The sequence below is a fragment of the Rhinatrema bivittatum genome, chromosome 6, assembly GCF_901001135.1.
Source record: "Rhinatrema bivittatum chromosome 6, aRhiBiv1.1, whole genome shotgun sequence".
In the NCBI taxonomy this organism is placed as follows: Eukaryota; Metazoa; Chordata; class Amphibia; order Gymnophiona; family Rhinatrematidae; genus Rhinatrema; species Rhinatrema bivittatum.
The window spans coordinates 198,790,291-198,805,368 of record NC_042620.1 but is presented as its reverse complement, the minus strand read 5'-3'; the positions used below and the strand labels follow the sequence as shown (position 1 = coordinate 198,805,368).

The following is a 15,078-nucleotide window of genomic DNA, read 5'->3' as shown; positions in this document are numbered from 1 at the left end:
CCCATGGTAGTAGGGCTTCCCCGTCATCCTGTCTGACTCCAATGAAGGAGCGAAGAAAGGTTTTCAGGACTCATTTGGTACGTTCCGCCTGGCCGTTTCCCTGCGGATGGAAGGCGAATGTAAAGTCTAGCTGAATTCCAAACTTTTTACATAAGGCTGTCCAATATTTTGCTGTGAATTGGGAGCCCCGATCAGAGGCTATATGTCAAGGAAGACCGTGGAGGTGGAAGATGTGTTAAGTGAACAACTGAGTGAGTTTGGGTGCTGAGGGGAGCTTTGGAGGAGCCATGAAGTGCACCATCTTAGAAAACCTGTCAGTGGTCACCCAGATAACTTGATTTCTCTTGGACGGGGGACGATCTACCACAAAGTCTGTGGAGATGTGGGTCCATAGTTACTTTAGCATGGTTAGTGGCTGTAGAAGGCCCCAGGGGCGACCTGGCAAAGGTTTCTGCTGGGCGCAGGTTGGGCAAGAGGCAACATATGCTTGGACATCCTCTTTCATGCAGCGCTACTATAATTGTTTGGGATAGTTGTAGGTGGATCCTTGGGCCAGTGGCAGATGACCATGCCCCCGGGGGAAGATCCTGAGAGGGACCACCGGTCAGGCTCAGAGTTTGGAGACAGACACACATTAGTTCTTTTATTAAACAGTATATTATTATTATTATTATTATTATTATTATTTAAACATTTTTATATACCGGCATTAGTTGTGGACATCATGTCGGTTTACAATAAACAGGTTAAGCTTGGAAATTACATTTTAACAGGGAAGTCAAACTGGGAGAGGGGATAGTGAAAGATAGCTGAGAAAAGATAGGATAACAAAACATGGTTCCTCAAGATGAGGAAAGGGAGTATAACAAAATATAGTTCCTCAATATGAGGAAAGGAGTAGAAGTATTGTGGTCTACTTTGGCACGGAGGGATAGCTTTTTATTCTGGGTAGGCTTGGTTGAATAACCATGTTTTTAATTTCTTTTTGAAGTTGTTCATACATGGTTCAAGGCGTATGTCAGGTGGTAGCGTGTTCCAATGAGTAGGACCTGCAATCGAAAGGGCACGATCGCGTGTGGAGGAGAGATGGGCTGTTTTCAGGGAGGGCACAAGTAGGGTGCCTGAGTTGGCCGTTCTGGTGGGTCGATTGGCCTTAGGAGTTGTAAATGGGAAATCTAACCAGTTGGAGTTGTGAGTGTGAATTGTTTTGTGGATTATGGTGAGGGTTTTGTAGATAATGCGTGATGCTATGGGGAGCCAGTGTAAGTCTCTGAGGATAGGGGTGATGTGATCATATTTGCGGGAGTTTGCAATGAGCCTCACTGCCGCATGTTGCAACATTTGAAGAGGTTTAATGGTAGAGTGGGGGAGCCCTATGAGTAAAGCATTGCAGTAGTCTATTTGGATGTGATGGTGGCCTGGATAACAGTACGGAAATCTTGGGTGTGTAAGAGAGGTCTGAGTTTTTTAAGCACATTAAGTTTGAAAAAGCAGGCTTTGAGTATGGAGTTTACGTAGTTCTTCATACTTAATTGGTGGTCAAGGATAACTCCAAGGTCTCTCACAAAGGGTTGTGTTGAGGGAAGGTTGAGTTTGGTAGTATTAGACGGGAGGGGGGAAGAGGATGAGTGGGGGGAGATGAGCAGAATCTCAGTTTTGTTCGTATTGAGGGCAAGATGGAGGTTAGAGAGGAGGGAGTTAATAGCTGTGAGGCATTTCTCCCAATGTTCTAGGGCATCAGAGGTAGAGTTCTGTATAGGGATGACGATCTGGACGTCATCAGCGTAAAGGTAGAACTTAAGTTTGAGGTCAGAGAGGAGGTGGCATAGAGGGGTGATGTAGATGTTGAAGAGGGTGGAAGAGAGTGAAGAGCCTTGGGGGACTTCCTGCTGGAGGGGCTGTGGGGTGGATGTGGAGTTCCCGATTTTAACAGAGAACTTTCTGTTAGAGAGGAAGGATTTAAACCAGGCAAGAGCCAGATTCGAGATGCCAATGTTTTCCAGGCGTGTTAGTAGATGATGGTGGCTAATGGTGTCGAAGGCTGATGAGGGCAAGGAGGTAGCTGTGGCCTTGACCCATGCCTCGGAGGAGATGGTCAGAAAGGGAGAGGAGGAGGGATTCAGTATTAAAGTGTTTCCGGAATCCAAATTGTGCTGGGTGGAGGATCAGATGTTCTTCAAGATAATCCATGAGCTGTGAGTTGACAGCTCTTTCCAATAGTTTGGCAATGAAGGGGAGGTTGGAGATTGGGCGGAAGTTAGAAGGATCTTTAGGGTCAAGTGAAGGTTTCTTGAGGAGAGGTCTGACTACTGCGTGCTTGAGTGAATCTGGGACAGATCCGTGTGCAATAGAGCAGTTGATGATGTCTGCTATGGCTTTGACTATTGCGTCAGGAACAGCTAGTAATGCTTTGGAAGGTATAAGGTCTTCAGGATGGGAAGAAGGTTTGATCTTTTTGAGGATAGAATGGATTTTTGAGGATAGAATGGATTTCTACGGTGGAAATCCATTCTATCCTCAAATATATTCTATATATATTCTATCCTCAAATATATTCTATATTGAACCACCAGAGGTGGCAGTAGTGAGCTGGAAGCACCTGGCTGGGCTGTAGTCCCTCAGATACTGGAACAATGATCCCAGGATGGCAGAGCTGTAAAGAAACTAAGTATAGTGATTAGGCAGGGTATGCAGAGTTCAGGAATAGAACCTTGATGGTAACACTCACACAATAGTCTCTTGAAGCAGCCTAGGAGCTGGAATGGAGTAGGCCCTTGAGGAGCGAGTATCTAGTTCCAGGGAAAGCTCTGAGAGAAAGATGGTAACTCACTGGTGTTGTAGGCAGCGATGACTTCCTGGCAGAAGTGGTATTCAGAAGCAGGTCTGAGAACGTGGGTCCTCGAGGAGTGAGTACCGGTTCCAGACTGCAGGTCGCAGTCTGGAACCGGTACTCACCTTTTGCCTTTCAGGTCGAAAGGCAAAAGAGAAATGAGGCCCCCGAGAAGTGGGTACCCTTGGTAAGTCTGAGGAGGCAGAGTAGCTAGGAGCATAAGAAAACCTTTCCTTTTCCTTTCCTTTCCTTGCTAACTCGATTAGTTAGCGAATTCAGAGACCTTCAATATCCGGTGCAGATGATGTCATCTCAGGGGGATGCCCCTGAGGTTTGCGCCACTGCTGGTACTTGAGTCGGGGCTGCGCTGCGCGTGCGCCCTTAGGCTTCTGGGAAACATGGCAGAGTGCAGCGTCTTGCCGGTCCGGGGACACTGGAGGAGGGCAGCAAGATGACGCTGCGGCAGCCGAACATCCAACAAGCAAAGAGGGAGTCGCCAAAGAGGTAAGGTGGGCGGAGTGGAGACATCGGGCAGCGACAGTCGCAACAGTACCCCCCTTCAAAGAGCGATCTCCTCTTCGGGTACCAGGCTTGGGGTTTGAAGGATGCGCGATGTGGATCTGACGAAGCATCTCCTTGTCCAGGATGTTGGTCTGAGGCTCCCAAGAGTCTTCTTAAGGGCCAAAACCTTCCCATTTCAGAAGGAATTCAAAAGTATTGCCTCTTTTATGAACATCCAGAATCTCTTTGACATTGAATTCTAAGTCGTCTTCTGCATTGATGACAGGTGGGTATTGAGATTTGGAAGATAATTTGCTGAGTATGAGCGGTTTCAGAAGTGAAGCATGGAAGCATTATGAATATCAGCAGCTGTGGATTGAGCTGCTGGGGACGTCACTGAGAGCTTCCGTTCAAGTGACGGTGTTGGAGAATGTCCATAAATCACTTCAAATGGTGACTCAGTAGTGCATCTTTCAATTTGATGTGGGGACTCCTCAAGTCCTCCACTAGATGTCTGAGAATGAAGTTGCCTCCTGCCCCTGAGTTCACCAGGGCAGTTGTCTGAACTGTGACCAGTCCGTAGGTCAAGGAGACTGGGAGAGAGAGTGGAGGAGAGGGCGCAGTATGGCCTAAGAACAGTCCTCCTGCAGGACTTAGCCCCGTCCGTTTTCCGGACAAATGGAGCATGTAGAGACATCATGACCGGGCTGACCACAGTACATGCAAAGGCCGCACTTCTTCCGAAGTCTTCACTCTTTGGAAGTCAAACGTCCATGACCAAGTTGCATTGGTTCATCTTTATCAGCAGCAAGGATTACTGGAACCATCTGAGGTGCAGATGCAGCACTAGCCTGTTTCAACCCAGGTAACACCTTAGGCCGGAGTTCCTTCACCTTGTCCCGGAGCCGGTGATCAATCCGAGTGGCCAAGGCTACTAAATCGTCAGCGAGTCAGGTGTTTCGCGAGCAGCCATCTCGTCCTTTAAACGGGTATCCAGGCCTCTACAAAAGAGAGTCTTGAGACATTTGGGGTCCCAGCAGAGTTCCGCTGCAAGAGTTTTGAACTCTATGGCAAATTCAGCCAAAGATCTGTTGCCTTGCTTCAATTCAACCAAAGCAGAACCGGCTACAGAAGTTCGAGCAGGGTCTTCGAAAACGGATTTAAACAAGTCCATAAATCCTTCTATGTCCTGCAAAATGGGGGTCCTTGCGTTCCCACAAAGTAGATGCCCAAGACAAGGCCCTACCATCCAGGTATGAAAGGATGTAGGTAGTCTTGGAGAGAGCCGTAGCAAACAACGATGGCTGTAAGGCAAAATGCATGCAGCACTGGTTTAAAAAGCCCCGGGTCTTCTGGATTTCTCCGGAAAAGCAGATTGGAGCCGCCAGTGGTACACCAGTCTTTAAAGTTACCTCCTGTAACTGACCTTCATGGTTGGAAGCTGTGCCTTGAACCTTCTGTGTGTGTAGCTGATGAAACGCTGAAGTAAGTTTCTCCAAGGCATCTTGCTGCTCCACAATGTGCTGGGCCAGGCCCGGTATGGCCTGCAAGGCATTGAGTTGTGCTGGATCCATGGAGTTAACAATCTGTTATTGTTTGGGATAGTTGTGGGTGGATCCTTGGGCCGGTGGCAGATGACCACACCACCGGGGGAAGGTCCTGAGAGGGACCACCGGTCAGGCTCAGAGTTTGGAAATGGACACACACTAGTTCTTTTATTAAACAGTATACTGAACCACCAGAGGTGGCAGTAGTGAGCTGGACGTGCCCAGCTGGGCTGTAGTCCCTCAGATACTGGAATAGCGATCCCAGGATGGCAGAGCTATAGAGAAACTAAGTATAGTGAGTAGGCAGGGTATGCAGAGATCAGGAATACTCACACAATAGTCTCTTGAAGCAGCCCAGGAGCTGGAATGGATTAGGCTCTTGAGGAGTGAGTACCTGGTTCCAGGGAAAGCTCTGAGAGAAAGATGGTAACTCACTGGTGTTGTAGGCAGCTATGACTTCCTGGCAGAAGTGGTATTCAGAAGCAGGTCCGAGAACATGGGCCCTCGAGGAGTGAGTACTGGTTCCAGACTGCGACCTGAAAGGCAAAAGAGAAACGAGGCCCCTGAGGAGTGGGTACCCCGGTAAGTCTGAGGAGGCAGAGTAGCTAGGAGCGTAAGAAACCTTTCCTTGCTAACTCGATTAGTTAGTGAATTCAGAGACCTTAAATATCCGGTGCGGATGACATCATCTCAGGGGGACGCCCCTGAGGTTCGTGCCACTGCTGGTACTTGAGTCGGTGCCACGCCGCGCGCGCGCTCTTAGGCTTCTGGGAAACATGGCAGAATGCAGCGTCTTGCCGGTCCGGGGACACCGGAGGAGGGTGGCAAGATGACGCTGCGGCAGCCAAACATCCAGCAAGCAAAGAGGGAGTTGCCAAAGAGGTAAGGTGGGCGGAGTGGAGACGTCGGGCAGCTACAGTCGTAACAGCCACCAGTAGTACCGGGATAAGAGCTCTAGCGTGCGGAGTCTGCCGAGGTGGCCAGCCGTTAGGGAATCGTGTGCCCAGGACAAGACCATCCTACGAAGGTGGTGTGGTACGACTGTCTTGCCAATGGGTACTACATCTGTGGCAGAGAGAAGGACTTTTGTGGGGTCCAAGATGAACTGGGGAACAACCGGTGAGTCCTCCGTTTCACAGGTCCGGGATAGAGCGTCCGCTTGGGCGTAGGCTGGGCGATATCGCAGAGTGAAGTTGAATCTGCTAAAGGGCTCCAGGGGCAATCCGGGAAACTACAGACCGGTCAGCCTGACTACAGTGCCAGGAAAAATAGTGGAAAGTGTTCTAAACATCAAAATCACAGAACATATAGAAAGACATGGTTTAATGGAACAAAGTCAGCATGGCTTTACGCAGGGCAAGTCTTGCCTCACAAATCTGCTTCACTTTTTTGAAGGAGTTAATAAACATGTGGATAAAGGTGAACCGGTAGATATAGTATACTTGGATTTTCAGAAGGCGTTTGACAAAGTTCCTCATGAGAGGCTTCTAGGAAAAGTAAAAAGTCATGGGATAGGTGGCGATGTCCTTTCGTGGATTGCAAACTGGCTAAAAGACAGGAAACAGAGAGTAGGATTAAATGGGCAATTTTCTCAGTGGAAGGGAGTGGACAGTGGAGTGCCTCAGGGATCTGTATTGGGACCCTTACTGTTCAATATATTTATAAATGATCTGGAAAGAAATATGACGAGTGAGATAATCACATTTGCAGATGACACAAAATTGTTCAGAGTAGTTAAATCACAAGCAGATTGTGATAAATTGCAGGAAGACCTTGTGAGACTGGAAAATTGGGCATCCAAATGGCAGATGAAATTTAATGTGGATAAGTGCAAGGTGATGCATATAGGGAAAAATAACCCATGCTATAATTACACGATGTTGGGTTCCATATTAGGTGCTACAACCCAAGAAAGAGATCTAGGTGTCATAGTGGATAACACATTGAAATCGTCAGTTCAGTGTGATGCGGCAGTCAAAAAAGCAAACAGAATATTGGGAATTATTAGAAAAGGAATGATGAATAAAACGGAAAATGTCATAATGCCTCTGTATCGCTCCATGGTGAGACCGCACCTTGAATACTGTGTACAATTCTGGTTGCCGCATCTCAAAAAAGATATAATTGCGATGGAGAAGGTACAGAGAAGGGCTACCAAAATGATAAGGGGAATGGAACAACTCCCCTATGAGGAAAGACTAAAGAGGTTAGGACTTTTCAGCTTGGAGAAGAGACGACTGAGGGGGGATATGATAGAGGTGTTTAAAATCATGAGAGGTCTAGAACGGGTAGATGTGAATCGGTTATTTACTCTTTCGGATAGTAGAAAGACTAGGGGACACTCCATGAAGTTAGCATGGGGCACATTTAAAACTAATCGGAGAAAGTTCTTTTTTACTCAACGCACAATTAAACTCTGGAATTTGTTGCCAGAGAATGTGGTTCGTGCAGTTAGTATAGCTGTGTTTAAAAAAGGATTGGATATGTTCTTGGAGGAGAAGTCCATTACCTGCTATTAAGTTCACTTAGAGAATAGCCACTGCCATTAGCAATGGTTACATGGAATAGACTTAGTTTTTGGGTACTTGCCAGGTTCTTATGGCCTGGATTGGCCACTGTTGGAAACAGGATGCTGGGCTTGATGGACCCTTGGTCTGACCCAGTATGGCATTTTCTTATGTTCTTATGTTCTTAACAGCGACCAGCAGGCTTGCCGGGGATTCAAGTGCTGGGCCTGGCAGAGATATTCTAGATTTTTGTGGTCGGTATACACTGTGACGGGGTGTTGTGCCCCTCTAACCACTGCTCCACTCCTCAAATGCCATTTTTATTGCTAGAAGTTCTTTGTCCCTGATGCCATAGTTCTTTTCGGCGGGAGATAACTTCCGGAAGAAGTAGGAGCATGGTAGTAGAGCTCTGGTGTCAGAGTGCTGACTGAGTACAGCTCCTACTGCCACATCCGAGGCGTCCACCTCCACCACAAACGGGATCAGGATGGCGGAGACAGGGCTCTTGGAGGAAAGCCTGTTTCAAATCTTCAAATGCCTGGAGTGCTTCAGGCAGCCAAAGTTTGGCGTTGGAACCTTTTCTTGTAAGGGCGATGAGAGGCGCAACCAACTGAGAATACTGGGGAATAAAGTGTCGGTAAAAGTTGGCAAATCCGAGGAAACGCTGGAGGGCATGGAGACCTTCTGGGCGTGGCCAGTCTCGGATGCTAACCACCTTCTCAGGGTCCATATGGAAGCCGGTGGTAGACACAATATATCCCAGGAAGGGAAGGGATTTGCGCTCGAACAGACACTTGTTGAGTTTAGCAAAGGGACGATGATCATGGAGGCACTGCAGGATGCAGCATGCTTCTAAGGCAGAGAACGCTGGTCTGAACTGGGCTTAAATAGTCAGGACGTCTGACGTTATTTTCAGGGGCCGGGCTGAGGTTTAAGATGCCAAACACGCATGCCTAGGGAGGCGTGCACAGGAAGCCTGTCAGCAGCATCCTGGGAGGTCTGCAGGGGTTGGGAAATGCAGCGGCCATCTTGAGCCGCCGGAGAGGGGTACTCGGCATCGGGGCCTGCTGGAGCAGGTAAGGAGTGCCGGCTGTGGGGAACCGTGGCCAGGATTCCCAACAGAAATTCCTTATTAAACAAACCCCCCCCCCCCCCTGCATTAACAATAATTGCCGAAACCCCCACAGAAAGCTTTAGGAATGGGAGTCCAGGAAAGCTCTGAACTGAGACGGCTCAAAAAACAAATATTTGGAAGTCTGAAATTTGATCAGACATTTACAAGGATATCTTAAATTGAAACTTGCTCCTTATGATATCACTTCTGATCTCATAGCAAGAAATTTCCTCCGCCATTCTTGAGTGGCTTTTGTAGCATCTGGAAACATCCAAACATTTTGGTCATAGAATAACTGAGATCTATTCCTAAAAAAGAATCTCAAAACAGTGTTTCTCTCGTATAGGAAAGGTAAGGTTACCAATAATGTTTTCCTATTATTGATGTTACTTTCTTGAGTAAGTTCCAAAATGTCCAGTATATTTAAAGAAGTATCTTGTACATCATCTTCAGAAATCACTTCAGTAGAGGAAGGTAGGTAAAATATTTTTGTTATTGCTGGAATAGCTTCCAATGGAAACTTTAGAATCTGAGTCAAATAATTCTTAAATACTTCCTTTGGGGATACCAATTTAAGGTATGGGAAATTCGAAACCTTCAGGTTCAAAAGTCTCAAGGAATTTTCCAGAATTTCCACCTTCTTCAAGTAAATAATATCTACGTGAACCAGTTTATTTTGAACCGCTTCAGCAGTTGTCAATCGCACATCCAAATCTCTCATTTTTACATCCAAAGTAGAAATATCAGACTCCATTGTCTGTGTTCTGGTATTGGTCTCCGTCAGAACTGTTGTTAAGGAAAAAATAGCTTTTTCTAACGATACCAGGGTATTCCATATGGAGTCTAAGGAAATAATTGTTGGTTTAATCAGAGAGATTTGTGATAAAGAGCATATATTAGAACTAGGGATGTGAATCGTTTTTTGATGATTTAAAATATCGTCCGATATTTTTTTAAATCGTCATTAATTGTTAAAGAGTGTGATACAATAGAAATTTCACCAATTTATCGTGAAAAAATCATTAATCGGGTTAGTGCACACTAACGGGAGTTAGGGCACAACCTAAAAAGCCACCCCGACCCTTTAAAACTGCTCCCTTAGCCTCTACCACCCTCCCAATCCCCCCAAAAGCGGTTTAAAATTACCTGGTGGTCCAGTGGGCCCCGGGAGTGATCTCCCGCTCTCGGGCTGTTGGCTGCCACTAATAAAAATGGCGCCGATGGCCCTTTGCCCTTACCATGTGACAGGGTAACCGTGCCATTGGCCGGCCCCTGTCACATGGTAGGAGCACTGGACGGCTGGTGCCATTTTTAAAGATGGCACCAGCCGTCCGCTGGATGGCCCGCACCAGCGGGGGTCCGGGGGCGATCTCCCACACGCGTGATGTCAGGAGCCAGGAAACAAAATGGCGCCGGCGCTACCTTTGCCCTGTCACATGATAAGGGCAAAGGGCCACCGGCGCCATTTCTCAACGCAGCGGTGGCCAGAGAGCGGGAGGAGATCACGTCGGGACCCCCCCCACTGGTCCCCAGGTAATTTAAAACATTTTGGGGGGGGGGGGTTCGGGAGGGTGGGGGATTTGTTTTAAAGGTTCGGGTGGGTTTTAGGGGTTTTTTGGTGTGCCGGTTTTCCCGCCCTCCCCCGATTTATGATTTTTAACGATTTTTAGAAAAAAAAAATTCGATGATCAGATTTCCCTCCCCCCCAGCCAAAATCGATCGTTAAGACGATCGATTACACGATTCACACCTCTAGGAGATTCTGGGAGCAGGACAGAGGGCCCCTTGCTCCCGGCAAAAAAAAAAAAAAGGTACTGGGGGGAATGTGGAGAGTCGGGGGAAGGGAGGGTATTTGCGGCCATTTGACTTGTTAGTGGGAGGGAAAAGAGGGGGTAGGCTATTCACAAAAATAGGAAAAAGAATTAAAAACCGGCCCAGGGAGCCTCTGCTACCAGAAATGTTTTTGGGGTGACACGAGAATGGCCCAGTAGGGCCTTCATAAGATATTGTGGGGGGAGGGAGAGGAAGGAGATTACCCCAGAGCCCCCTAGATTTGAAAGTTTTCCATTTTTCTTGTTATGACAGACCTACTTAGCCGCTTATCTTTTAAAGATATGTGGTTAAGAAGCATGTTATCCAGCCACACATGGCTGGATACCTTAAAAACATAAACGGCTGTATTCAAATAATAATACAAATATAGCCGTTTATGTTTTTAAATTATCCGGCTATGTGTAGCCTGAGAACTGTAAGCAAGTATATTCAGCAGGACATTTATCCTGCTGAATATATGGGACAAGTTATCCAGCTAACCTTAGCCGGATAACTTGTCTACTAACCGCCCTACCGAACAGGGACCTCTGAGTAATTTGACTCCTTGTTGAACAGTGAATATTTGAAATCGAGATGTGGCTTCTGGGCCCCTATCAGGATTACCTGGCCTGGGGGTTACACAAAAAAATAGATCAACTATTGGTGATCTGATGGGTGTTTGTGACCCTGACTGGCCACTGTCAGAGGTGGAATGCTCAGCTTTATGGACCTTGGTCTGACCCAGCATGGCATTTCTTATGTTCCTATGTTCCTTCTGCTACCCCTGTCCTCTAGTTTAAATGCCTGATGACATATGACCTGGACTTCTTGCTTAGGATTCTCTTTCCTGCCATGGACAGATGTAGAGCGAAAGCTCTGTCACTGATGTGTAATAGTAGTTGATGATAAGTTATATAATTCTCTGATAATTTAAAAATAATTTAATTATTTTTAAATTATCAGAGAATTATATAACTTATCATCAACTACTATTACACATCAGTGACAGAGCTTTCGCTCTTGATTTTTTTGATTATTATGTAGGTCGCTGAATTCAGTGGTGTATTTTTTTGATATATATGGACAGATGTAGGCCATCTTTACTGTATAGCCTTTAACTGTTCCATATATGATCTCAGCCCCCAATATATACAAAGCCTTCATCTTTACATCAAGTATTGAATTTGTCTATATGTCTTAGTCTTTGCCATTTTTAAGAGTCTGTAAATCTTTCTTTACTGCTTGGATGCTGTTATTAGAGAGGGCATTGGTCCCTAGATGGATGATAACATAGGCTACAATTGGGAATATTCCAGTAATAGAAGATTCCTGAGATAGTAGTGTGACTTAGGAGTGTCAGGGAAGTACATCCCCTAAAAGGTGGGTTAGTTTCATTAGAATATAAAGGGTGACTCCACGAGTCACTGGGAGAAATTGTAGAAAGAGTGACATCTTGAAGGGACCCATGGAGAGTATCCAAAGGCTGGACTCTGCTCTGGGGATTCTTGCTTCTGAAGGAGAGGGTGCTCTCCTATAAGACTGCTAAAGAGTGGAAGAAGGAGAAATCTAACCCAGGAATCAAGGAGAAGACTGCTTTTTACAAGCCTGCCACCAGTGAGCAATTGAGGGTGAAAGAATAAGGAGATTTTGCAAACTTCCTTTTGGGGCTAAAGCTGTAAAGGCCTTTATGGAAAGTCATGAAGATACCAGTGTTTGGAAAGTGATTTGAGAAGCATAAGAAACTGTACTCACTTTTTGAGACTTTTGGAACTTCTGGATTTTTCCTGCCTTGACTATGTGTTCTGGACTGTCTCCATTACTGTATGCTGACTGGTTTTATTCTTCTTCTGAGTTAAAACTACTTTATGTTTGGAACACAACAACTTGAGTGTGGACTAGTTATTTCTTGAGCACGATCCTCTTGGGGCCATGAAGGAATATCCTATCCCCCACACAGAATCTGTCTCTCTAACCTGTAACAAGTAGATCTGGGCTGAGCAGGGTTTGGAAGTATGACACTCTTGTGGGGGGAGAGAATGGTTACAGTGATAATAATTAGTGACAACTGTCAATTTAATGTGATATCCAGCACGGGATTCTGCAACATCTCACATTACAATGGAAATGATTGCTCTGACTTTTGATCATTCTATATTGCTGATTGCTAGTAAAACCCTGACATAAATTATTGTGACAAATTTACAATTACATGTCACCACCTGAGGTAACATGACAGCATTGTTCCATTTTTCTACCATGTGGTAGAGGTTTAGAAGATGGTGACTTTTTTTAACATAAAGCAGTAAAGAGAAACCACCCTATCACTTTATATTTGCAATTAAGTACCAAAGGAGACCAGTTACATTACCAACCAGCTAGGATATTGAATTACAGTATTCTACAGTCAGAACCCTGCTTCAGTTATCAACCACTTCTCTCACTAGGACATTTTTTCTAGACTAACATTCCTTTTACAATTTCTTTTCCCAGGTGTACAGAGGGTATGTGGATGACCCCAGGAATACGGACAATGCCTGGATAGAAACAATTGCCATTAATGTGCACTTCGAAGACCAGGATGACCTAGAGCTAGAAGAGCTAAATTCTGTAAGACTTTTAGTACTTTTGTTCTTATTGAACATTCTTTTCTGTATAATGAAACCAACGGCATGGGCCATGGTGTGCAAAGGACATCTTGTCAAAATTCTGTATCCAAAGCATTTTATTTAATTTTTTTCACTATTCTGGTTTGGTAGTGTACTGATACTAAAAGTTTTGCTTTGGTGGTGATAATTTTGAAATTGTTTTGGTCATGTTTTCTGAATTAACATCCTCCTCAATCTGACAGTCTAGGCAAATGCCAACAATAAAGATCTGGAGGACTGGAGATGGACAGATATGATTCCTCTTCACAAACATGGAAATAAGGAGGCTGAGAACTACAGGCCAGTTAGTCTGACCACTGAGGAGCGCAAATTAATAGTATTACTGCTAAAACAGATGATAGTGCAGTTTCTGGAATCCAGTAGATAGCAAGATCCAAGGCAGCATGGTTTTACCAGAGTTAGGTTTTGTCAGACAAATCCAATCAATGTCTTTGATTGCATGATCAGAGAGCTGGATCAGGGGAAAGCACTAGATTTAGTGGATTTTACTAGGGCCTTTGACATGATTCCAAATAGGTGATTTATAAATAGAGTGACCTTGGTATGAGCCCTAGAGTGAATGACTAGGTTAGAAACTGGTTGAGTGGGAGGAGACAAAGGGTAGTAGTAAATGGAGTTCACTATGAGGAGGGGGTATTACTAGCCATAGGGCTATATCCTTGGACCAGTTGTTTTCAACATTTTTGTGAATGACATTGCAGAAGGATTGTCAGGAAAGGTTTGCTTTTTGCTGATGAAACCAAAATATGCAATAGTGTATACAGCCAGGAAGGTGTGGAAAACATAAGGAGGGATCTAGTAAAGCTTGAGGAATGGCCTATGATCTTACAGCTAAAATTTAATGCTAAAAAGGTAGAGTTATGCATTTAGGATGTAAAAACTCAAGGGATAGATACACTATAGGGGATGAAATTCTTCTAAGCCTGAAAGAAAAGTGGGATCTGGGAGTGATCATATAAGGTAGCTTAAGGTAGTCAAACAGATGGATAAAACAGCAGCAGAGGCCAGAAAGATGCTTGGATGCATAGGGACAGGAATGGTCAGCAGTTAGCCAGATAAGTGTATGTGGCTAGCTAGGGCACCTCTGTGGCCTGACCGTCGGGTCTATCCAGTACTGAGCGGTAGGAAGAGCTGTGTTAGTGCCTGCGGCACCCGCGGTTGCCGCACGCACAGTGCAGCTCACCTACCGCTCGATCCTGAACTCTAATTTCATGCAAATGCATGCCGCGTCTAAGAACGGTCCGTGAAGCGTTAGGCCCGCGCAACCCATTTTACTGGATAGAGCGCCTATACAGTATCCTGGGTGCGCGAGCCTAATGCTTTACACCACACTGGTATCTGTCATTTCAAATGTCATTTGAAATGACAGATACCAGGAAGTCGAGTCCGATCGGATGCAAAAGTAAGTTGCTTCGCCGCTGTCATCTCTCTCCCCTCCTCCCGAAGCAGGGCGCGAAAAGCAGCCTTGCTCCGGGAGGAGGGGAGAACAGACTGACAGCGGCGAAGCAAAAAAAAAAAAAGGGGAGCCACGATACCTTCTTGGCTGGACGGCTGCGAAAGTAAGTCGGGTCGGGTCCGGGCTGACAGTGGCGAAGCAACTTACAGCGAAGCAACTTGCTTAGGCCCGCGGCGAAGCAACTTACGGCGAAGCAACTCTTAGGCCCGCGACAATTTTGGTTTTTTTCCAAAAGCGACTTACTTTTGGGATCTGTCAAGATCCCAAAAGTAAGTCGTTTTTGGACGCCTGCACAACTTACTTTTTTTTTTTTTGCAGCCATCAGCGATTGTGGCTCCCGTAGCTCCTCCGGAGGAAGATGGCCGCCTGCACGGGGGAAAGCGTACAATTGGCCACTCAAGACGTGGCGTCACATCCCGTGATGCCAAACGTCGTGACGTCACGTCTTCAGCGGCCAATTGCACGCTTTCCCCCGTGCAGGCGGCCATCTTCCTCCGGAGGAGCTACGGGAGCCACAATCACTGATGGCTGCAAAAAAAAGTAAGTTGTGCAGGCGTCCAAAAACGACTTACTTTTGGGATCTTGACAGATCCCAAAAGTAAGTCGCTTTTGGAAAAAACCCAAAATTGTCGCGGGCCTAAGAGT

The 15,078-nt window shown here is 45.9% G+C and overlaps 1 protein-coding gene across 1 annotated transcript in view; it reads left to right on the top strand.

Moving 5' to 3' along the window:
• The window catches only part of TRPM2 (transient receptor potential cation channel subfamily M member 2), a 319,065-nt gene that overhangs the window by 295,651 nt on the left and 8,336 nt on the right, over nucleotides 1-15,078 (top strand). The window contains exon 29 of the mRNA XM_029607926.1: nucleotides 12,802-12,918. Within this exon, the coding sequence (XP_029463786.1) occupies nucleotides 12,802-12,918 (117 nt within the window). The remainder of the gene's footprint in view (nucleotides 1-12,801; nucleotides 12,919-15,078) is intronic.